Below are 24,411 nucleotides of genomic sequence, written 5' to 3' on the forward strand. Positions count from 1 at the left end.
CGCCGCAGCCACTGGTAACATCTGGTTGTTGACGACTGCCCCCTTCCATGAGCAATAAGGATTAGCATGTTGGGTAATATCGACGTCAGGACAGAAGGCACACTGCTGTGGCGTGAGAGCAAATGCTTCACACTTTGCCAAGCAACATATTCCTTGACTTTTTTTTCTTCTTACACATGTATTTACACTGTACCGTACAAGACATCACGGTTATCTGCGACATCTTGATCTTAGCGTTCCTCCCATGAGTGTGAAACATGAATTTCTCTCCAAGCATCATATCTGAGAAGTGAGAGATAAATACATGTTGATGATATCCTCTTAAAATGTAGAATTTACGTCAACATGTTGCAAGATGGCAAATGGCGAGAGATGTGGGGGGAAAAAATAGCAATTCCGTCATGACCATGGAAAAAAAAAAAATTGTGACGACTAACTCATTTGAGATTGCAAAGCACACAGGATGTTAAGCACTCTGACTGACGTTGCAGAGAACTTTTTTGTGGATGTCATTATTCCAACCTCCTGCTTCCTGTCTCTGCACTCGAACTCAGATAGCGATGACAAAATACATCATTTTAAACACGAGCAACTGAAAAGGGATACAAAAGCTGACAGTATTTGCCAATAATTCCTTCATTTTAAATGATTATTTTCAACCAAACAGAAAGCAGTACACATATTATTGACAGCCTGTTACTCGTTGCACAGAAATTCAAGCTGGCCTTCGAGAGCCTGCTGACAAACTGCGTCTCTACCAGGTACGGCGGCTGCACTGAGGCAGACGGAGTAAGGCTCCAGAGGACAGTCAAGACAGCGCAGACGATTATTGGCCGCCCTCCCTGTCGGACATCGACACCACCCGGTGCCTCAGCAGAGCTCTCAGGATCATCAAGAACAAGACTCACCCGAGCTCACATCTCTTCGACCTGTTGCCCTCTGGCAGGCGCGACCACGTGCATCAAGACAAAGACCAACAGAAAATGAGCTTCTTCCAGAGACTAGACAGTTGCCCAGGGAACGGGAAGAACAAAGTCACTGAGCTCCCAGCCCCCACAGAGAAGAAATACCCACACTATCAAAGAGGGATAGAGAAGTGTTATCAGGCCAGCAGGATGGAAAGGAGAACTTCAAATATGACCCTGATGTTTCAAAACCATTTTATCTTTCATATGAAGATATTCAACCTCCTGAGCACTTACACCGAGAGGTTAGCTGGCAAAGAGGTTTTAATTTCATTTTGGGGGAGTTTATAGTCGTCTAGAACTGCGCTGCATCATGGGATTTCTTTTTACCGAATGCTTCGCTTAGCGCATTTTGCTAAACGAGAGGAGCTAAATATAAAAACATCGATTGGGTTGTAAGTGGTCGTAAAAAAATAATTACTGTGATCGCTCAGTGAATTGAATTTGATTACGTGAGCGGTCAGCTAGCCCATGTAAATGATCAACGCTCATCCCGCAGTTGCAAATTTCATAATCACTTTTAGCCTCACGTCTAAAAGGCTTCTCATGTCATTGTTTTACACCTTTCGGTGATGTCAGTCGCCAGGACAAACATTACGAGGGAAAGCAATAAGCGATGAGAAGCAATAACGTGCTTCCTCAACCTCGGGAGATTCATTTTGTTTGCGGGAACCATCTTCTCATTATCACAGTGGAAGGCAGCGGTTAAATGAAGACCATCCGTCTTTTTGTGTGAATGTTTGTCTGGGGTCGCGTTACGTGCCGTCGAGAGGTCAGGGGTCATTCGTTCAAGACACAGGTCAGAGTACGCAGAAAGAAGAAAAACCCCAAGAGGATGGGGGGGGGAAACTTTTATATGCCAACATTCAATAAATAGATATAAAATTTCAGAATCGATTTCCACGATTTTTCAAAAGGCAAAAGTGAAGCTACCGCCTTCCTCCAACAGATGGCAGCGCGGAGCCAATTTGTTGTGGTGAGTCAGCCGGGCTCAGTCACAGCACATCATCGGAAGAGTCCGCCCGTGCCTGAGCCGCACATGGTGGAAATGCTTTAAACATCCGGCTGCATTGATTCAATTAAATGATTCAACAAATATTATTTATAGTTTAGATTGCTTAGAATTGTTTTCAATGTTATAATACAAGAAAACACTGCATTAAAAAAATTATAAAAGCTATCAATCATTTATTTTTAAAGAGATTCATAAATTAATAACTTGACTTGTATAATTTTGGACTTGGACATGCATGACTGAATCTCATCTCGGCTTTGCCGCCAAGTGTTTTCTGACTTACCTCAGCAGGCAGAGCGGAGAGTCACATGAATGAAGTGGAAAGAGGAGAAGTGGACAAAAACAAGAGGAAGTGAGGGAGAAAAAAAAAAAAAAAGGGGTGCCCTAGTCAAGAATGTTTTTCTTCGCGACGCAGGACTTTCACTCACAAATAATCGAAGAATAATTTTAATATGTACAGACAAACTTTGAAAATCGAATTCATTTTGAAAAATAAGACTGAAGAGTTGAAACTGTTGTCATAATGCAAAAAAGCAAAATGTTGCCGTCCGTCATTATTTCCAATCGAACCAAACTTTTATCATCACTCCCTCAGTCTGCCATCTTTATTTATAGATCATGATATATATTAGAAGAACCACGCTAAAGTTCAGCAGCCCGCAAAACGTCAGTCCAAAACCAAAACTCCAACCATGACGTCAGAGGCCGCTGAGGTGACGGGAAGACCGGATGAAACAAGGATGGCAATGTGTTGCATCCGTTACGCCGTGCTTTCATCTGCTCTCATCGCCTCCTCTGAGAGCAGCCAGCGGATGAACCACAGAAGCTTTCAAAGCAACTCGCTCAAAAAGCACCCATTGATCACTGCATTCACCTCGAGCGAGGTGTCCATCAGTGAAGCCAAATCCATTAGCGGGACTTGGAATGTGTCCAAGCGTGACAAGTGTTACGTCCCGCTGAATGGAATGAGAACTATTCCAAAAGTGAATACACACAACGGTGGGAAGAGTGAGGGGAAATCACCTGAAAGTCGCTGAGCACATAATGATGCCATTACGATGCACACCCACATGAAATGGAAATTGTGCAAGCGAGCCGTGGTTGGAAAAAATATGATGGGGAAATTATATTGGTCGGGACTTGATGACCTAGACGGAACAGGAAGAGCCCCTTTTGCACCTCATGCTCACGTTGGCAAAATAAGGTCTGGAAGATCAAGATCTTTTGACAATTGCTTTCAGATGGAGTTTCATTCCGACAACATTTTTGTATGCCGTAAATTGGATTACACAATCACTAAACCATGCTGTAAAATAAACTTTTACTATGCAATTAAAGCAGGTGTGGGCAACCTACGGCCCGGGGGCCACATGCGGCCCGTTAAATGTTTTATTCCGGCCCGCCAAATTTGAAAAAAATTAAATGAATAAATGAATATTTTTCAAATACTCTGGTTTTTCAAAGACATATATATTGTTGTAATGCTTTTGCCCATTTTCATTTAAAATCAAATGTATTTTTTTTTCTCCGATGAGGTGAGGTGAGGTGACCAAAACACTCCATTAATCTGCTTTTGGTCCGGCCCCTCTGGCAAATTTTAGAACCCATTGTGGCCCACCAATCAAAACGTTTGCCCACTCCTGAATTAGAGGCACACACACACTTCAGACCAGGCTTTTCCTCAATCGTGTTCCTCGAGGGCTGGTCTCCTGCCAGTTTTCCATCTCTCCTTGCTATAACACACCTGATTCAAATGATCAGATCATCAGCAAGGTCTGCATAAGCTAGAAGACGATCCTGATCAGTGGAAGCAGCAGGAAAACACGCAGGACACCGGCCCTCGAGGAACAGGATTGAAAACCGCTGCTCAAGACTCTGAACGTTCTTTTGACAATTGATTCTTGAATCACCAACCCAAACGTCTACGTATATGATCTCTACTTGGCAAGTATTTCAAGAAACGACACACTTAATCATTCCGAGTGTGTCATGTCGACGCAGCTGCATGTGATGGTGCAAAACTGACTGTGTGTTTATTTTTGTGCGTGCCTGCGAAAGGCACCCACTAACACAAGTCAACTCTGATGTCAATGCATCCCACGTGAAACAAATGTCCGATGCCCTTGTAATGTGCATCTTTGTGTGGCTTATACAAACCTGACCCGCCTGCTTAGCACGAAATATGATCGAACGCAGCACAAGTATTTTATAGCTTCCTTGCAAGTGTCAAAAAAAGAAAATGCAGGTAGCCGAAGGTTTTTCAATATATTCTATGTGACCTGATAGTCTAAACACGGTTTTCTATTTCGGCTCATGTTTGTGAAATTTTAATTAGAAGAATGCATGCCCACAGAAGTTTTGAACGTTTCGGAGTCAAATGCAAACGTTGAGGATGCCGCGCAAGCTAAATTGCTAATTATTGAAGGCTTCCATGAATTTTGGAAGTATTTTGTTTCCTTGGTGCTGCCTTGGCACCGAATCAAATGCAAAAGGACATTAAATGAAAATTCAAAATGCTTTTAATTGGCCCGAAAAGTTGCGAACAGACAATTAACAGCCACAGCAATGAAAAGGAATGGCGAAAAAACACAAGCAGGTCAACTGCTGTGAATAAACTCAAACTCATGAAAAGAGAATTCCGTTTTGTCATGAATAGAGTCAAAATATTTGACGCACTCAACGCATGCGCAGAATGACCCGCCCCGTGCATCCCATAATCCCTTTTAGAAGTGCAGTGAGCACGTGCACGGACAGTGTCTCAGTGCATAACACTATATGCCACTGGCATAAATAGAAAAACATCCATCCATTCATTATCTGAGCCGCTTCTCCTCACGAGGCTCGCGGGGGTGCTGGAGCCTATCCCAGCTATCATCGGGCAGTAGGCGGGGACACCCTGAACGGGTTGCCAGCCAATCGCAGGGCACACGAAGACAAACAATCATCCGCACTCACACGCAATCCTCGGGGCAATTTAGAGTGTCCAATCAATGTGCAATGCGTGTTTTTGGAATGTAGGAGGAAACCAAAGTACCCGGAGAAAAGCCACACACGCACGGGGAGAACATGCAAACTCCACACAGGAAGGCCGCAGCCGGAATCGAACCCACGACCTCTGCACTGTGAGGCCATCGTGCTAACCAGTGGTGCACCGTGATGCCCCACAGAAAAAAATAATAATAATTTAAATGATAATACAATGTTCATAATAGGAATACACTTTCACGCTAAACTACAGGCCAACTAATTTTGCTAACAGTCAACGCATACCGAATGGAAAACCGAGGACATAAAATCGAGAACCATCCCAAAGCATGGATTTTGTTCCACTCGTAATACGTACACACGGTGATATTTTTGCCCCAGAAACAGAAAATAACATGAAAATGATGCAGAGAAATTTCTGTCTTGAAGTTAGGCCTGCTGAGCGAGCGGCAACGTAAGATGGCCGCCACCAAGATTTGTTGCGGAGAGAGTATGCGCAGAACACAAACAACGTTCCTCTCAATGGAGTTTTTCCGATACGCGTTTATGTTAGCAAATATTCGTGTTAGAAAAGGAGTAACCTATTCTGTTTTTTTTTTTTTTAATATTGCTAATATTTGGGTTTTGAAAGGGTTAATGACAGCATGTAAAGGTAGTCAGCATTCTGAGGCTAATTATAGCTCGGTCATTAGCATAAATGTTCGGAAAATTTGATGAATGATAAAACGTCAACTCGCTTCTCTGTCTTGCTCACCCTCTGCCTCCTAATTTAGTTTTCTTCAGCCTCTCTGGCCCTCCATCACATGAATGTCGTCCTCCATGCGCTGGTGATTCTCTGCCCTCTTCCTTCTGGCTCGGAGTGAGTCAGCGCCCTGATCTCCGGCAGCCTGGCGTTCGGCCTCCATGTCCTCCGCTCCAAACTCATTGGCCAATCGCTCCTCTGCATCCATCTCCTCTTCATCTTTTTCGTCATCCTCCTCGCTTCTTTCCGAGTCTGACTCATCCGAGTTGCCGTCTTCCAGGTAACGGTAACCTTTGACCTGAGGACAAAGATGACATCAATTCTTCAGCAGGGTAAGGGATGGCTTTTTGGCCGTCAGCTCAGTTTTAGTGGAGAACTTATGCATCGTAAAAGCGTGAGCCTCCCTGACATCCAGTGGATATACAAAGTCTACACACCCCTTGCTCGAATGCCAGGTTTTGAAGATATATAAAAAGGATCCAAGATAAATCATTCCAAAACTTTTCCGACCAGTAATATGACATACAACCGCCGACAACTCAATTGATTTTATTTTTTGAATTGTGAGAGAGGAAGAAACTGTAACTGTCCCCATTTTAGGTGCCTCTGATTAACCTCAAATAAATTGCAGATGTTTTAATGGGCTTTTACTGACTTTTGCTTGCTTTGGATAATTAGCCTGAAGATTTTGTGCTTACAACGAGTGTTGTTTCAAACGGCTCATTAGTCTTGACCAGAGTTTGAAAAGTGTTTGTGTTTTAGTAGATTACGAGGTAAAACATTTAGGACTGCTACGTCACCTTGTGCCGTGGTCGAGGGATGCGGGGCAGCCTATGTCGCACTTTCTTGGCTAGGCGGCGCTCCATCAGCCAGTAGCAGTAGCAGGCTAGCAATAAAGTTGCTAGCAGGATGGCAAGTTTAGCCTTAATTAGAGAAACACACACCACACACCAGTTACATATTTTCTCGAGGCTCCTTCTACAACACTTAAAGAACCCCCAAAAAAAATGATGCCCTGATCACCCGAACCAAACTATTTTGAGACTAAGTCATAAAAGTAAGGAATAACATGTACAGATTTCAAGCGTAAAAGTAAAAAGTCATCAGAAAAACAAACAATCAAGTAAAGTACGCAAATACACTTAAGTGCAGTAACAAATTATTTGTACTGTGTTACTTTTCACGACTGATCAACAGTCACTTACCCTCATCGGCAAATCTGACCAGAGGTAGACTACAAAGATGGCGATGGCCTGCAACCAGTGATAGATTGTAAATACAAAATCCAGACGTTCCTTCTCCTCAGCATATAACATACCAAGCAAGGCTGAAACACACACGCAAACATGCACGTGGTCATACTGCGCACGTGCACGCAACATGTCGTGCGCAACTCACTGCTGACTCCAGTCTTGTTCAGTGCCGTACCAAGCCCCCACAGGATCGTAATCAACAGAAGAGGGGCCTCATATTCCATTTTTTTCGGAGTTGGGGAGAACACCATGAGAACCACCAACAGCACCAAATGCACAGCGGCCGCTCCCGCCAGACACGTCCACCGCGGGAGGCGCAGGAGGCAGAGGGACAGGGAGGAGAAGACGGAGCACGAGAGCCCGTAGACCAAAATCAAGAGCCACAGTTTTTGGAGGCCCAAAGTACAAACGCCGTAGGACTGTGTGGAGAGAAATTAGTCAGAAATAAATACACCCGGCATAATCGTGTGCTCTTCCAGTTGTGTCAACTGGATCTGGTACAGTGGTACCTTGACTTTTGAGTGCTTCAACTAACGATTTGGCCTTTTTTTTTTTTTTTACTTTTTGTAGGGAGCAAAAAATGTATTGTAAGTGAGCTTCTGAAACTCCGCCACTAGATGGCGCCACAATCCGTTTAAGTGGTTACCTCGCAGTGAGTTTTATGTTTTGTTTTATGGAGGTAATTTTGCCAATTTCCTTTTTTTCTAACCATGGATCTAGCTAATAATGTCAGCTGAATTCCCCTCCAACGCGCTTTCAGAACACCCCTGAATAAGTGAAATCCACAATCTAGAAATACAACTTCGGCATCTTAATATAGCATTTAGAGCACGTTAAAAAAATAAATAAATAAAATAATATTTTTGAAAATTATAAGTACCAGGGCAAGTCCAGTCATGGCGAATAAGACTTCCAATCCGCTATAGATGAAGAAAGGGCAGAGAAGCTGCAGGCGGTAGTCCCTCAAATGTTTGAAAGGAAGCTGGAAGATGTTGCCCCAGCCAATACTACGCAGATCAATCTCCTCTGTTGGCCGGTAGGCAGCACCACACAGCACGAGGAACTGAAGGAGTTCAAACAATTGTACTTGAAAAGGGCATAGAAACGTTTTAAAGTTAGAGAAATTGTGATTTTTTATAATTAACGCTGGAAACTCGTAACCCTTGATTTCTCCCATAAAAGGTGTTTTCATGCCGCAAAATGCTGGGCTCCTAATAACGGCATTTAATATATTTAGTGTAATGATAAATTTGTGTGCAGTGAGAAACACAACGACACACATCTTTAAGTCATACATATTCTCTGTATGACTCTGAGATCAGAAAATAAACAACGCCGCATCATCATTGGCTAATTCAAAATGCAATGCAATCCTTTTGCAATCGCGCTGTAGGGAGAGATGATGAACTCATTAATGATATTGGTCTAAATATCAAGTGGATTAGATTTAGCTCTAGTTGTTGTAGAAAACAAATTGAACAACTTGTGGGGCCTTTTGGGCGTGTGTGGCAAGTCAAAGCACTTACAATGATCATGGAAAGGAAAGCAAAGGCCATGAGGACGCTCTCAGCGATGATCAGCGTCATGGACTGCGGGAGACTTTGCAGCACAGTGGTGTTGAATCCCGGAATCACGCCACTGATGTTGGCCCCTGGTAGAAAGAAGACAGGAAAGGTTAACCAACACTATGTGGAATTCCAACTTGGGCGTTCCATACAATGACAAGTTGACACATGTAGATTCAACACGACGCTATCGCTATTATTTCAAATTTAGGAAATCTAAGACTTTAGGTCTAGTGTGAGCAGTCAAAAAGGGGGTGCCCCCTCCCATTTGACCCAATTTTTCATGAAAACTGATATTGAATATTAATCAGTCTTTTCTTTTGTTTTGTTTTTCCAAGTAGGTGACAATTCTACACAGATTTTCACGATTCGCAGGTCTGCCAGGTCTCTATCCCCCATGACTGGACAGCTTTGTTTTAAAAGTCGAATAAAAAAGCAAAAAGAGATCCGTAGGTCATCAGCATGCATCAAGTTAAATGGGGACCTAAAAAAAAGGTAAATAACTTTCCACAGTCAATAAATGTTTCCACTATTTCAATATAACTGAAATATCAACGTGTATTTCATTTATATTTGGCTGTTTTAAATTGATCTCTAACCAGCCCTCAGATTTGCCGATATCTGCAGCGATAAGCGAACCGGCCGATAATTGGTCTGTTCCGAGCACACGCACACACACACACACACACACACACTCGCAAACACACGCGTTAGTATTTTTGCTATGTAATTTAAGTCAGTTCGTAATGTTTGGCTCGGCATTTCCAATGAGAGTGCAGTGTGCCAATGCAACTTTACCGCAGCTTTCGACTCGAGAGAGAACGTGACGGTAGTTGAGAAGTTTGCCATTGAGGATGAGACACATGGGGAACTCAGCAAAGACGAAGCTCAGCTAGTGAGAGACACAAGGAAGACTCATGAAGCCGTTGGAGATGATGGAGGCAAATAGGCGACTTGCGTTGGAGGACGATGATGAATTTGTGCGGTATTGAAGCATGTTAAAATAGGAAATGTTGTTTCTGTTTTATGGATATCCAAAGTGATGTTTTTATATGAGTGGTGGAGGGACTCACATGGAAGATAATACTGAAGATTGACTGGAATATGATGATGTACTTGTGGCACGCTCCTTTTGGAATCTTCTTCTGCTCCTGTACATGCTCTTCTTTATAGTTGACATATTCATAATACTGTTGTGCCATCCTGCGTGTGTTATGCGACAGTATGACTTGTCACCAATGTTCCCAGAGTCTCTCAAACCTTACACAACCTTGCACAAGTTCAAGTTCTACCTAAATAAATGCTTGAAAACAAAGTTACAAAAGAATAACTTCAAATTGCACAAGTTGTCCTCAAACGTTAAATACAACTAAACTTGAAATGTACTGCACTGATGAAACAAAAATGAGCCATTGCACTTGGTACAATTAATCAATTGTTTTCCTTTACGCCGCCCTTGCAAGAAGAAAACAATTCACGCCCGCATCGCGTCACCCACTCTCCACCGCAAGTAGAAATAATCGCATTTTCATTGCAAAACAAACCTACACCGTAAAGTTAATGCTCGCTGTGCCTAATGGGCAATGAGAGCACCACTGCCATCTGCTGGAGTGGAGGCGCAATTACACTTTATTGGCGTAGACTATGGCGGGAAAAATGCATGTTCCCCCCGAAAAATATGGACACATGCTGGCAGCAAATTGGCCGTAAGCCATACTGTGACGACAATTACGACTTCTTTTTTGTATTGCACGAATAGTTTTGACAAATTCAATTCTGCTCTGAGAAAAAGCAACAGAGAAAAAAAAACTGAATACATTCTTCAACTTTTTTTCTGAAAAGCGCAGGTAAACAATAAACGCTTTAAAATGCCCGCGCTTACTCACCTTGTGATATAATTTCCAAGTGAGGCCCAAAGTGGCACAATGACCACGCCGATGGCAACAGCAGATGGAACCAAAGTGTAGTAACGTTCCCAATAATTGGTCGAGACAAAAAAGGCATAGATCCCTGAAGCCAGAAACATCATCCACTTTGTTCCGAGAAACCTTTGGATTTGCAGGATTTTAGGGTTTAAACCTTGGTTTACACCGTTTAGCAGGACACCAATGTCCAGTTGAAGGAATTGCTGAGTGTTTATGTCTACCTGATGAGAATGGGGGTGTACAGCAGGCCCACTATGGGTGTGACGTTGATTCCCCTCAGCATCTTACGATCAATGTCTTCTAGACCGAGGTTGCTGTACTTTACATCACGATAAGTCAAATCATAATGAAGTACAAGTTGCATCTGCAGTAACCCTGGCGAATGAACATGACAAAATGAAATCTTAAGATTGTGTGTTCTGACTCACATCAAACAATGACTGTGCCTTCTCACCCATGAACACACTGTACGTAATCATGGCTCCGACGCTGGCCGCGACAACATTCTTGATCACCCCTAATCGCTTCCTCCTGTAATATTTTCTCTCTTCCTCTTCTTCATTGTATTCTGCCTGTGGGCCCAAAAACTCCTCCATCTTTGGTTAAAAGTGAGCAAATCACAAGAGTCAGAACAGAATCATTTCACCTGCAGGAAAAAGTGATTTAAACCCAAAGTCTGATTATCACAATGTGTCAACATTGAAAGTTTGATAATATATTGTGCAATAGAAAGCTCACTTGGCCCTGCATGTTGTCTTCTTGTCTCACGTCCAGCATTTCATGATCAGCACCATTAGGGGGTGCTAAATCCTGATCAGCTTCTTTGAAATTTTCTTCCACGTCCATGGCTGCCATCTGGTGACCAGATGGAGTACAAAACCAAATTAAGTCGTATTGCAAGCAACAATTCTATTCGGAACATGCAAAGAGAGTGGTGTTTGACTATGGGGATTTTGTGGGGACCTGGAAAAATAAATAAAGTTTTGCCCAAACAGTTCTGACAAAGACAGAAGTGTGCAACAGTTTTGTTCAATATAATAGGAAATAAGGGGTCTAATCCTGATTAATAACGAATATAATTGTGTATTTTGTGTACATCACACTCTGTACTATAGTTCCTCATCCCTTCCTTGTTGTTTAACTGATGATTGTGACTTCTCTATGTCACTTCCCCATGGTAATGAATTTGTTCTCTACGTACCACTTAAAACATTTAAGTTCTTTGCAACCATTGTTAAAGTGCTTCCAATTGGCCCCAAATAAACATTTAGTTGGCTCATTTCGTTTCTTCAAGGAAACTAAAAAAAAGTTTGAGTAACAGCGTTACGTGGATGCTGAGATACACAACTTCAGAGAATAATTACTCCTATTTTGAATGATTAAAAAAAAAGTTTTAATATATACAAATTGAAATGATGCCATTTTATGGATGGATTTTTTTTTCTCCACTACTAACAAGGCTAAATAACGAAAAGCACCCGTTTGCAAATCTTCCTCTTATAGATTGTCAACTTTATCTTTAGTTTCGCATATTGTACAAAATGAAATGGAAACTGTCCCTGCTGGCTGGGATTCAGTGAAGCACCCAAAAAAAACGTGTTCTTTCAAATGTATGTACAAAAACATGAAAGCATCGCGTTGAGTGTTGCGTTCTCACCTCAAGTTCAACTTTTTTTTACGGTGGTCGTAAACTTCAAGCGTGTGTGACACTCACGTCGTGTTTGGCGTCGAGAGATTCGTCTGACAGTCCACCTGCAGAACAAGCACCAGAACCGAGCCTCTTTCTTAGGCTTTAGTTTTTCAATGTGCGGGGGCAACAGGTATAGAATTCAAGGAGTTTTGTTTCGCAAGGAACCGAAAGTCACTTTAGTTCACTTCCTCCCCATCTGCTCGTGTTTGTCTTAAAGTGACAGGCACAGATTTGCATTCTCTCGCCGACTGGAATGATCACTCCAATATCCGCCTCTGTGCATAATGCAAACATTCGTAACTCACATCAAATGATTAGAGAGCTTTATTCGCGTTAAGGAGGAGGGGGAAAAACATTGCATCCCCGCTGATATGCGGTCGGACTGGGTAAAGTCAACACACAAAATAAAACTGGTCCGCTAACAGAGCAATCTGCACGAGAGTGACGGAATAAAGTCTATAAATGACAAAAGGTGAGAAGAGTAGCAATGGCGTCTTCCAACATTTAAGTGAGTTTTTTAACACAGACACAACCGTTCAACAGGCAAGCACAGGTTAAATATTCCTCATTTAGCTTTCAAATAGCAGACAATGTTTCACATTTCACTCCCTCTTTATCGTGGTACTCAAATGAAATAATTTCATAGACATATTGTGGACCCCACATAATCGCGGTTTGGCACCCGCGGATTCACCTGTTCGTGATTTAGTTATTTTAAACGTGTTTGGTTTGTTTTACCTGATTTCACGTTTCAGGTTTATCAACGTGTTTCGGAGCAACCCTCCCTCCCTCATTTCAATGGTGGTTAATTATGCATGTCTTTTTTTTTTTGTATATGCACATTTTGAACATCAGGTGCCCACTAGTTCATTTCAAGGCGCCCAAGGTCACCTAGTTACAATCCATGGGTGGGGGAAGGAGGGTGTAAAAATATTGAGTTTGTTACGCGTGCTATGATAGAAGAGGAGACGCTGACTTCTTATGATGATGTAGAAAAGGTTCGGATCGCAAGTGGCTGTGTTGAAAGCTGACAGGTGATGAACTGCAAACGGGTCAATGGAAGGTACACTAAGGCCCAAACTAAAGAGAAACAGTTGTTTGTGATATACGACATTTAAAAATCTATGTATGACTGAGTCATAAAGTAAAAAATAAACAATAATAAACGCAAACATATCCTGGGACTGTGAAGGACCAGGCCTGGTTGAATACATTAGTCCACATCCTGAGAGGCTTCTAAGACTGTTTCTGAAGGATATGGAGGTGTCCTCATAATGCAGGTGTACAAAGTGCACACACCCTTTCATGTGACCCTTGAATGCAGCCAAGAGTTTTTCCCACTGGACCCAGATGAACTTCAATTCTGATGCACCTGCCCACAAACACCACCCAAATAAAACATTTCCTCTTTTTTTTTTTTTTTTTAAGTCTTCAGCATCTTATTGCGTTCTCTGTGTCGCTATCCACTGCCAACAGCCGCTTTCCTCATCATGTCCTCATCTTGGACGGACAGCTCTGTTAGCTTGCGGCCCAGCCTCTCGTGGAGGTCCAGGTACTTGGCCACGCAGCGGTCCAGGCACACAGACTCGCCCTTCGTCAGCTCCGCCTCTTTGTAATGTGGAGGCACACACTTCCGGTGGCAGGCGTTGGTCATTCTGGAAAGGAGAATGCATTTAAGCTCAAATCGTTTCAAGTAGCGTTTCACTTCACCAGGGCTAACTTATACTCATTATCAGTACATTCGAAATTGCCTTAGCTTATTCTTAATTTTCATGCTTTTATGTCTGCAGCGTCCATACGGCAAGTCAATACTGCGCGGCATTCTGGTTTTGGTTTCAACTTTAGATATCAACTTCCCCATACTACCACATGAGTAAGCCTAATAATATTTTTGCACATTTTGAATGATATGCAGGATGAGATGTACCGCTATAATCGTAACATTTTGACAGTTTATTTTCGTGAACAAATGCACAAAATGAATTAGCTGTTCAGCAATTTTGTGCTGACCTTGAATGGCCATTTTCATGCAAGCGAGCCCTGTGCGCTATATAAAGTATTGTATTCATTTATTTACTTCAAACCCTTTGTTGTCAGCTTGGAATAGTGGATCTTTTATACATCAATTGAAAATGTATAATGAAAATTTAAATATATATGTGGTGAGGACGGATGTTTAATTTGGAAAAAAATTACATTTGATAGCTCTGATTTTTATTTTAGCCGTAAAGAATTTCTCTCGACTATAGTGACAATTTCAATGACAGTAGTCATTTTCATACGATGCGCTGAAGGACTAAGTAACAATGTGTGGTTATGATGAAACACGTATGCACAGCTTTCAAATATCATTTTTGAATAATACTTGTTTATTTATCGTGCTTAACGCGAACCGAAGCGCAGAAAATTGGGATCCCTAGAAGACAAGTTAAGAACCACTGGGTTAACACTATAGACTTCTGTATCACACTGTTTCCGTAATGATTCCCACCATAACTACATTTCACATTTTCTTTCCACCTCAACGATAAGCGGGAAGGGTAGTATCGCAATGAATGAGTGCAGAAGCTAGTTGACGTTAGCTTATTCCGACTTTACCGGTTGTACATATCAGCCATCATCTCCACCTCCAGTTCCGCCGCCAGTTGCTGCGCCTTCGTGGGATCCATGTTTGTGATGCAAGGCAGGCCACTGTCTTTCTGACCGCAAACACACTGTCGTGTTGACGCTGTTCACTCCGACAGTGGCGAAATTCCTTGCCGGTGAGGTTTGGGTAACCTTCAAGTCTCGAGCATACAAGTGCATTCAGTTTCCGCCTCAACTTCCGCTGTCAATAAAGTTTTATTCAATAAAAGCTTAGGAAGGGAAGCGCGCCCTCTACCGTGTCAATATGCATTTTCAGGACGGGAATGTCAGTGCATATCCTACCAAAAGCAAACACATACATCAACATTAGTAACTAACAATAACAATTTTATTAACAGCGGGTTTGGTCAATAAAGGCTCCTTTTTTTTTTTTTTTACAGACAGTCATAGTATGAAAAAATGCTTTCAATCATTTCAGTAGCCAACCACTTTTCAAACGCAAAACAATTTAAATACACAACATAAAAAGCAACATGCTTTACATCCTTTAGCAGATAAGTAAATGGAAAAATCTGCAAATAAAATGCGATATTCTTGTGTTGCCATCTTACACAAACAAAACCACAGATAACGGAAAAACACCAAGAACGCTATAAAAGTGTATTATACAACGATGGTCACTCAATTAGGCATCTCAGATAGGCATAAAAAAGAAATAAAAGCCCCAAAACAGAGAAGAACATTAGTAATGACCACTCGTCACACAAAAACAAAATAAAGTATGCACACATGCGAACGTCAGTCGAGCTCATCTCCCGTCACGTCAATTTCTCCCTCCTCTTCACTTTGTGCAGTGTCAATTTCGGCGAGTCCGTACTCACATTGCGCGGTGAAAGGCATTTTTTCTGGGGACGAGAGCATAACATCAACCTCGATTATCTCATCTTTGCTGTATTCTGGGCTCCTCGGTGACCCAGTGACAGCAGACTCCACGTCCACTGAAGGATGCTCATCATTTATGAAATTGGCCCCCTTTCCAGAGGAGCCTAGTTGTTGTATTCCGTCTTTGTCATCTGTTGATTCGTTGACAATGTGACCGTGATTTTCAAAGCATTCTTCTTGAAGCTGATCATCTCTGTTTAAGAAGGTTCCACAAACGTCTTGGCTTTCATTTGATTTCTTTTTAAAGTTGTGGGCCTTCATAAAGGTCTGAAAGTCTTTGAAAGCAACCCTCCGTTTGGCCGCATCGTTAACGTTAGCTTTAGGAGCGTTCTTAACACTTTTCAGTGTTGCCACCTCCTCTCTTCTTCCATGCTTCATTTTTGGCCCTTTTTCTTTTGTTCTATTACTCTTTTCAATTTTCTTCTGGTCTTCACTCTTTGATTTGACTGCACGGGCAGTGTTTGGCGAAAAGAGAGCTTTCATCTTTTTGGCTGGTCTCCCACATTTCCGCTTGAAGAGACGGACTTGCTTTGATGCAACACAGTTTGTATCCGTGTCGCTTGGAGGCACTTGAGTTGTTTTCAGGAATCCCCGTGTCTTGATGTGGCTTTGGCGTGTGCGCACCGATTTTGGACGTCCAGTAGTTCTCTTTTTCAGATGCCCGTTTGTGTCTGAGTGTTGATTCTGTTTTCCCCAACTATTGAGTGATGATTTTGGAGAACATGTGGCCTTATTTCTCTCTTTTGCCAGGACATTGTTTCGTGACAAACTAACTGAGCAAATGCTCATTTTTTTTTTACTTTCCATTCCATCACAGATTGAACCAGTGGCATCTTGCGGATAATCAACACACACTTTCCTTTTTTTAGGAGCAACATTATCATCCATAGCAACGCCTTTTTCATGTACTAAATTTCTCTTTAACCTCTGGGGGTAAGATTTCCTTTCAGCAGCAGTGAGGCACGCTCCCATCTTGTTTTTTATACGAGGTACCGTGCAGGTTCGGCTTTGCGCTGGTTCATACTCCAGCTGTTTTAGGTATTGCATTGGGCAGCAGGTTTGATGCGTCTTCAATAACGGTGGCCATTTCTCTTCCCCATGAGCAAGTGGATAAACTAGTAATCCAGAATGTTCTGTGAACAAGGGTCTTGCACAGCGAGACAACTGATGAGTTGGGTCTTCAATTCCCACTGAAGTGAATGGATCGATCGGAGAGAGGCATCTAGGAAGCCGCAAGTCGTTCCAACAAGGTGACAATAACGAAGACAAGGGCTGCCGCTCCTGAATTGGTGGGCACTTTCGGTCGTGGTGGCTCAGGCGATCCGTTTGCCCCACTGATCTCACAGGTGAGCAATCATAATGATATGGTTGCGGTGGGATTTTCACACCACTTGGCTCAATAAGTGGCACGCTATTACAGTTGAGCTGTTTCTGAGCTGTAAGAAAAACAAACAAACAAAAAACAATAATCAGTATTTGAAAAAAAATGCTAACAAACAACCCAAAAAAAGAATCTTTGAATATTACTGATGATTCGGGGAGAATTAATATTATTCGAATGAATATTCGACCTAAATTTGTTTACATTATGAATTCCAGAAGGTTCCACTACCGCCTCAACCTGCACCTTTAATACAAATTGCACAAGACAGCAACATTTAAATGATTATTTTGCTAATTTTGACTGCCAGTATTACAACATTAACAAATGATATTTTGACAATTGTTCATCCATTCGGAATCATTTACATCAGCATTGTGCTGCATCAAAAAATAAATCCCTCCCACCCTTTCTAGTTTATATGTCTTTATATGTATATCTCACCTTAGAAACATATGAGTAAAATAAGGATCGGCCGTTATTTAAATTTATGAAACAATTGTCAGCCTGCATTCGCTCGTGGCTTCAAAATCTGTTTGGACTTTAGCACCACGAACAATTAAAAGGCTGCAGCAAATGTGAAATTGTCAATGAAATTCAACTGATGACATGAATGTTTCTCTATAAAACATTTGTTAGCAGCTACAAAAATACGCAAGTGTTCAGTAAAAAGAGCAGGAGACGCATGCATCCAAATACCTGAGTATACTGATTTGTGGGCACTTTGTTCCACAATGTTCTGGTAATATTGACATTGTGCAGGAGGGGCATCCGAAAGTATCTTACTTGGCCCCGCGTCCCCCTCTGGAACTGCCAAGTCAGGCAAAATGTTCAGACCCATCATGATGTCCTCCAGCAACTTCTCTATCTGCTCATCAGATTCCTCTGCAACGTCGGGAGGTTGTGGAACGGGTGCCGACTGGAGCGTTCCATTTTGGTGTGGAGCGGTGCAATCGGTGAAGTGATGTGACGGTTCAGATATAATATTGGGGTGGGATGGAAGTTTAGTGGCGTTGCTGGGTTCAGCTTGGTTATGTGATGGCAGAGCTTCAGTTGGGTGAGCCTCCTACAAAGAGATAATCACCAATGAGACCAACTATAAAGAAATCCCTTACTCCACAAACACACTTTCTTTGAACATACATATATAGAGAGGTGGGCATCCCGTCTGACCCAGTTTTTTTTTGTTTCCCGTCAGTCCGTTGCTGTCGATCGACGGGAAACTAAAAAAAATAAAAATAAATGGGTTGGACTAAGCACTGACGGAAGTGTGTTTCGTCCACCATTTCATTTTAAGGGGTTAAGAGGGCTTCAAACCTAATTTCCGGCGTGATTGAAATCTAATGCGCAACAGCCTATCAACCAAATAAAACGCTATTGTTTCTTGATATGTTTAATGTTTGACTGTTAAACAATTCAACATTGCATTTTTTAACACAAAACTAGAAATATAGGCTGTCTCTGAATATGCACATATAAAGTGCACTATTAAAGCGTTACGCCATTTTGTGGGGGTGTCCGAATGTCCAGGGAGGTTCAATGTAAATTACCCGCAATGCACTTTTGCACAGTTCAATTGAGCCCCCCCCCCCCAAAAAAACGGCTATTCAGGGAAGAGAAATTCAACCTATTTTATCGAAATTCCCAATGGCCAGCATGTCCCTGAGTGTGTTGGCCAACTCAGAGAATGCTTACCAATAATGCAGAGGACAAGTGTGTCAACAAATCTGGATCATGTCACAATGTATTGATAATTGGTAATAGAACCAAATTGCAGCCCAGAAAGATTTACAGCTCCTACCCTAGAGTGAGGTCATGTTACATAATACAGTACGCATAATTGTTTTCACTTCTTGGCTACCAGCAGATGGCGCAGTTGTAACATAAGGAAATACAAATTTAACAGTAAAGATGGAGGGAATCAGAGAATTTTAACAACCAAACAAAGCGACTTCTAAAAAAAAAACGCAATACTATATCCACCTACAAGACGGACTAGTGGAGAAAAGTCTGAGTTTCTCCAGTCTGGCAAAGTCAGTGTGTCTTCAGAACACTGTCACATATTTGCAAGATGAGATCTAAAGAATTATTTGTAGGTTGCTGTAAACTTGTTTTGTTTCAGTTTCAAAGTACATTCAAATGCGATGGAGGTTTTGCACTGAAGCTAAGCTTCCTCAGCCTTGCGATCCCAATATTTGCTGTTGCCATTCACATATTGGGGAATAAAAGCTATTCTCGTGAATTAGAATCAACTCTTTTCTTGAATGATTCAAAGGCTGAAAGCACACTTAAAGAGTGTCGTTTACCTGCGGTAAAGGGCCGAACATCGACATGGTCTCATCCTCATCGGGGATGGACACAACCTCCCATAGTTTTTCTCTTGTTCTCCTCCTCCTCAGCTTAACCTGCAAAGCAGAATTTCAACACATTACGTTATTTATCCTGACTCAAGATGAGGATAAAAATGTGTGAGAAAATCCCCACACAAAAACTAAATTAAGACTTGACATGATTCCTAAAGGCCATGTGTGTAAACAACAAATTTATAGAACTGTGTTTTGCCCGCCATATTGGGGTCCATGTTTTAAGTCACACCCTTTTTCTGAGACTAGAATCCTGAAAAGATGTGTTCCTCTGCGTAGACAAATGTGGGTGATCATTTTCGGTGTGGGCAGCAGAAATATTTTTTAACACTCAAACATGCAAAAGAATAAGTAGGCGTCAATGTCATTCAACATACTTGGACCTTAAAAGTGTTTTTAAAACATTGGGACACAGGCGTTGCAATATTTACTATTACCTATAACTATTTACCTTAACAGAAAACTGTGTTGACTCCATCAGTTTCATCTTTGCCAGGTTCTTCTTCGCTATCTTGGCAAATGGAGACCTCCTCTCTGTTGGATCGGCATTTTTGTCTACCGTCATCTTCTTTACTTCATCTCTGCTTGTCATGTTGTTGTCCTTTGTTTCAGTCAGCACCTGAGTACTGTCAGTGGAATAGAAGCATCCATTCTGAGGCTTCTGAGAGAAGGAAGTGTCATTGCTGGCACTACAAGACTGATTGCTGGACACTTTGCCACTTGACATTGAACTCAACTCACACACATCTAAAGGGACATTTTGGGGTTGAAATGCGATGTGCTTTGGGGTCACAGATTTAGTTTGACTTTCTAATGGAGTTTGCGTACCAGTGGATACAAAACTTCTCTCCTCCACTGAATGTGTATCTTTCCTTCCGCTCATCTCATGATGCACTTGCGCATCTTTCATTAGCTTGCACTTAACACTGTCGCTGCCAGCAGTTAACATGCAACTTTTACTGCAACCCCCGACCTGATTCTTCTGGGGTTCCAACTCCTTTGTAGTCTCATTTTTCTGTCTCTCTAGGAGAGGTGTGATCCCAAACGTCTGGACTGCATCCATCACGTCATTATGCTCCAGACTTCCCATCACCTCCAACTCCCCTGAGTAGAGTAGACCAACCAGCTTCAACAGGGTGTGGGCCTTCATTGACTTAAGTTGGAGATGGCGTTTTTGCCCAGATGGAGGAGATGGTGTGGCTGACAGCTTCTGAGATAAGTAAGGGCTAAGAGCCGCCAGAACACAGCTATGGGTGGGCACCGAGATACCTTAAGAAGAGAAAAGAGGATTGTACTCATGACACATGCTTCAGAGTAAACCATTACAATTAATTTGAAAGATTTTTTTCTTTTACCCTCTGGGCCTCACCCTCAGTTTGTAAAAGTGTATCACAGAACTGGGCGTTGTTTTGTTGTCTCTGGAGCTCTCCAAGAAGCTTCTTCTCAAAGCCCCGCAAACCCTCCGAACCAAGGATGAGACTTTACTGATGATTTTGTGGTTTATTTTTGAGCAAGATGTATCCATAACCGTGTAACCTTAAAACCGAATCACCGTAAGAGCTGAAACACAGTTCAAAACATATGCTTACAATTAGCTGACATATTTCACATTCAACACGTAATATTTACAAACACAAAATACTTATATCCATCGTTTACACACCTTTTGCCTCTTCGGAGGGGGTGCTAGAAAAATAAACGTCCGTTTTCTGAGGCTTCATATGAAACTTTTTGCCGTACTCTTCGTCAATTCACCTTAAGTGTGAACAATACTAAACAGGAAGTTCACATTCAAAATAAAAGCACATAGCTTAAACCGGAAGTAGAACCTTTCGATGCAAATTTCAAATGAAAATAAAATACAATAAACAAAATCACCACTGCTGTCCACAAAATATTAATATGGTTAGTTACACTCCCACCATAATTATGAGTCTAAGTGTGCATTAACAACTGTAACAAATAATTTTTAACAACTAATTAACACTTCTAGTCATGAGCTTGTAAACATTCCAATAACAAAACTAACTTTTGCACAGGGCGCTCTACAATAGAAGGCCTACTAGTGCGTTGACCTTTGTCATTCAGTTTCTTATCTCCAAAGGAGATTTTCACTCTTCTCACAAGTCCGTCTTTGCCACCGACAGTCTCCAAGACTCTGGCAAGTCTCCACTCGCCTCTGGGTAACTGTTCATCAACATCCAACACAACATCGCCTACTATGAGATTCCTCTTCGGAGTGTGCCAGCGCTGCCTGGCGATGATGTTGTGCAGATACTCGCGTCTCCACCGGCACCAGAATTGTTCAGCCAAAAACTGAACACGACGCCATCTCTTTGCGCTATACAGGTCCTCCTGTGGGAACACTCCGGGAGGGGGCAGTGCTGCCCGTTTTTGTTGTTTCCTGCCCGCTGTAGTGACAAAAGATCCAAAACAGTCCATGCCGCAGTATGTGAAGGGTGTAGATGGCTCTATTCGTTCAGCAGGTAAGTCGCTCATTCTCTGGCCCTCTGGAGCTCTGCAAAGTCTGCGACAGATGACACATTGGCGGATAAAAGAAGCAACTGTTCTGCTCATGCCAGGGATCCAGTGGCCACTGGGTCTGATTTGATTGCTGGTGAAGCCTTTTCCTTGTTTTACTTCTTCACGACAGTGAGCTATTATAAGCTTGGTCACACGTTGTTCCTTTGGAATCACTATAGGGTGCTTGAAAGAATCTTTGATAGGTGACAGTCTCCCTCCCACCTTGAGTAGACCGGCTGCATCCACGAATGGATCAAGGTGGTACCTTTCCTGCAAGATGCTTTTGCCGTTGAGCACATATGGCGCCAAGAAGCCTAGTGTGTCAAAGATGGATGCAACAGTAGACAAAAATTGTGTTGCTGTTTGGTCTTTATATTCTTCAATACTCCACAGAACGGCCAAGGTTCTTTCTTGTGTCATGTCTTTAAATGTCAGGTCCTTTGTTGTTGTCTCTACAGAACATTTGGAAGGAGGAAAACTCTGTAGAAGAGCATGAGTGTTCAAGATGAATTCATGCAGACGAAGCCCTCCTTGTTTGCATATTTCCGTGGCCTCTCGTGCAAGTTGTATTGCCTTTTCAACAATGTCTGTGTTGCCGTTTTTCCAACAAAGGAAACGCAGGTAGTCTCTATCACACTTGTGGCCATGAAACTGGTGGAACATCTCTATATCCCACATCAGAGCAATAGGATGTTGCCTGAATCGCAGTAAGATGCCTGTTTGATTGTTTATTAGGTCTGGCCCTTGAAGATGATGATCGTTCAAACTTGTTCCCATGTGTCTGGCAGAACAATCAAACACAACACGTAGTTTAGTGGGCTTTTTGGGGTGATAAATCCCATGATGGGGGATGTACCATTGCTCACCATGCTTCTCGTCGTTCTGAACTTCTTCGACATCACCTCTTTCAATGATGTCTTTCATGTATGCAATGTAGTCATTTTTGTATTTTTCATCTTTGTTGAATTTTCGCTTCAAGTGTGAAAGTCTGATTTCAGCAAGTTTTCTGTTGTCAGGTAAGTGAGGTCTTTGTTTGAATGCGAGAGGCATCTCACAGTGTCCTTGTTCATTTTTCCTTATTCCTTCTTCTAGCTGGTTCAGAAATATGAGATCCTCTTGTGAAACTGTTTTGTCACTTGCTTTACAGTCCTTGAAATCTGTCTCTGGCACTTTAATTACATCCATGGGAGTTACTTGAGGTAGTTCTTTTATAGTAACTCTGTGGCACAAACTGGATTCAGTTTCCTTGGGCGATGTGATGGAGCCACCAACAATACTCCACCCGAGATCTGTGCGGATTGCATATGGTTCATTGACTTCTCCTAGGAGAACTTGTTTTGGAGCTAAACTTCTAGGACAGTTGAATCCGATGAGGAGTCCAGCATCACAATTCAAGAGAGGTGGTAATTTGTCCGAAATTTCTGTAAGGTGTGGCCATTTTCTTGCTGTGTCACAAGTGGGTATATTTTCATAATTAATTGGAATGGAGTCCTTTGTGAATGAGGGGGGAAGGTCAATGCGAATGTCTGAGTTATAACTTCTCACACACAGGCCAGATACTTTGTGACTCTTGACAATAGAGTTGACACCAAGCATGGTAGTTAACTTTAACTTTACAGGGTGAGTGACTGCTTGTAACTGGTTGCTTAACTCTTCACTGACAAATGTACTATCACTTTGTGTGTCTAATAGCGCGTACGCTAACTTTTCTTCGAATGGATTCTGGACCGTGGACACCCATACTGGAACTATCATGGATGTGTTATTTGAATGACCCACCTTCGTTACGTTGAGAGCAGTGGCGGCAGTTGTGTCGTTCGGGGTGTCGCCTGGAGCATCGTTTGGAGTGATGCTAAGAGGGGATGAAGGCCTTTCTCGTGCCTGGTGATTTTCATTGTGCACAGAAGTTGGATGCCTTCCCTTGCAGATGTCACAAATCTGGCGATGGCGACAATCTTTGACATTATGGCCCGCCTTCAAGCATCCATAGCACAGTTTATTTTCCTTGATATATATGCGCTTCTCTTCATGGGGCTTATTTGCGAAGCTTGGGCACTTTGACAACTGGTGTTGTTCATCCTTGCAGAGCATGCAAGGTGCCTTCGGTTTTGTGCTGGTAGTCCTTGCCTTGTCGTTGTGTACCATGGTTTGCATTGCAAATGCTTGAATTGATTTATTTGGTTTAGAGTTGTTTGTATGACTTTTCTCAAAGGATGAGCTACATGAATGAAGGGCATATGAAGAAGTGACAGGGTTACATGCGATCTCAGCCTCAACAGCTATGAACTGTGCAAAGTCCATGAAAGAAGGAAAATCTTTGCCTTCCATAAGTGTAACTGTGACCTGTCGATTCCAACGAGCTGCCAACCACTCTGGAATTTTATGCAACAGTTTTTGATTCTCCTCACAGTCATTTAGTATTCCGAGACCCTTCACATGTGGTGTGGCTTGTAGACATGCATTTAAAAAGTCTGAA

General features: G+C 42.2%; 4 protein-coding genes across 5 annotated transcripts; all 4 read right to left on the reverse strand.

Moving 5' to 3' along the window:
• Positions 1-4,481: 4,481 nt before the first annotated feature.
• Positions 4,482-12,334, reverse strand: unc93b1 (unc-93 homolog B1, TLR signaling regulator). Of its 2 annotated transcripts, none has more exons than XM_088302630.1 (13): positions 12,108-12,334; positions 11,189-11,305; positions 10,905-11,046; positions 10,672-10,825; positions 10,412-10,573; positions 9,599-9,728; positions 9,324-9,417; positions 8,487-8,611; positions 7,841-8,023; positions 7,106-7,379; positions 6,913-7,034; positions 6,508-6,630; positions 4,482-6,005 (listed from the first exon to the last, which is right to left on the reverse strand). In XM_088302630.1, the coding sequence occupies exons 2-13, from the start codon at positions 11,303-11,305 to the stop codon at positions 5,745-5,747; spliced, it is 1,887 nt and encodes a 628-aa protein (XP_088158756.1). In that variant the 5' UTR covers positions 12,108-12,334; the 3' UTR covers positions 4,482-5,744. The 2 variants fall into 2 exon arrangements, with proteins under 2 accessions (XP_088158756.1, XP_088158758.1); XM_088302632.1 differs by having other exon boundaries at positions 12,165-12,333.
• Positions 12,335-12,448: 114 nt separating this feature from the next.
• Positions 12,449-14,950, reverse strand: timm10 (translocase of inner mitochondrial membrane 10 homolog (yeast)). Its single transcript, XM_088302633.1, has 2 exons — positions 14,739-14,950; positions 12,449-13,795 (listed from the first exon to the last, which is right to left on the reverse strand). The coding sequence occupies exons 1-2, from the start codon at positions 14,807-14,809 to the stop codon at positions 13,600-13,602; spliced, it is 267 nt and encodes an 88-aa protein (XP_088158759.1). The 5' UTR covers positions 14,810-14,950; the 3' UTR covers positions 12,449-13,599.
• A 142-nt stretch (positions 14,951-15,092) lies between these two features.
• Positions 15,093-21,337, reverse strand: LOC148332719 (uncharacterized). The gene is made up of 6 exons (XM_088303407.1): positions 21,327-21,337; positions 20,782-20,891; positions 19,864-20,681; positions 19,356-19,454; positions 17,749-18,115; positions 15,093-17,104 (listed from the first exon to the last, which is right to left on the reverse strand). The coding sequence occupies exons 1-6, from the start codon at positions 21,335-21,337 to the stop codon at positions 15,525-15,527; spliced, it is 2,985 nt and encodes a 994-aa protein (XP_088159533.1). The 3' UTR covers positions 15,093-15,524.
• On the reverse strand, positions 20,872-22,870 carry LOC148332720 (uncharacterized). The gene is made up of 2 exons (XM_088302634.1): positions 21,076-22,870; positions 20,872-20,972 (listed from the first exon to the last, which is right to left on the reverse strand). Exon 1 carries the CDS (start codon positions 22,857-22,859, stop codon positions 21,402-21,404), a length of 1,458 nt encoding a protein of 485 aa, XP_088158760.1. The 5' UTR covers positions 22,860-22,870; the 3' UTR covers positions 20,872-20,972; positions 21,076-21,401.
• Positions 22,871-24,411: the final 1,541 nt, after the last annotated feature.

Source organism: Idiotropiscis lumnitzeri, chromosome 8 (genome assembly GCF_059441095.1).
Source record: "Idiotropiscis lumnitzeri isolate Australia: NSW breed Sydney's pygmy pipehorse chromosome 8, RoL_Ilum_1.0, whole genome shotgun sequence".
NCBI classification, from domain to species: Eukaryota; Metazoa; Chordata; class Actinopteri; order Syngnathiformes; family Syngnathidae; genus Idiotropiscis; species Idiotropiscis lumnitzeri.

Coding starts and splice junctions, on each gene's coding strand:
- timm10 (XM_088302633.1), bottom strand. CDS start 14,809: ATGGATCCCACGAAGGCGCAGCAACTGGCGGCGGAACTGGAGGTGGAG. Junction 13,796..14,738: donor ATGGCTGATATGTACAACCG/GTAAAGTCGGAA, acceptor TCTCCTTTCCAG/AATGACCAACGCCTGCCACC.
- unc93b1 (XM_088302630.1), bottom strand. CDS start 11,305: ATGGCAGCCATGGACGTGGAAGAAAATTTCAAAGAAGCTGATCAGGAT. Junction 10,574..10,671: donor TACACCCCCATTCTCATCAG/GTAGACATAAAC, acceptor GCAAATCCAAAG/GTTTCTCGGAACAAAGTGGA. Junction 6,006..6,507: donor TCCCTCGACCACGGCACAAG/GTGACGTAGCAG, acceptor CTTTGTCCTCAG/GTCAAAGGTTACCGTTACCT.
- LOC148332720 (XM_088302634.1), bottom strand. CDS start 22,859: ATGAAAGACATCATTGAAAGAGGTGATGTCGAAGAAGTTCAGAACGAC.
- LOC148332719 (XM_088303407.1), bottom strand. Junction 19,455..19,863: donor CAACACAGTTTTCTGTTAAG/GTAAATAGTTAT, acceptor TCTGCTTTGCAG/GTTAAGCTGAGGAGGAGGAG. Junction 17,105..17,748: donor CCACAAATCAGTATACTCAG/GTATTTGGATGC, acceptor TTTTTCTTACAG/CTCAGAAACAGCTCAACTGT.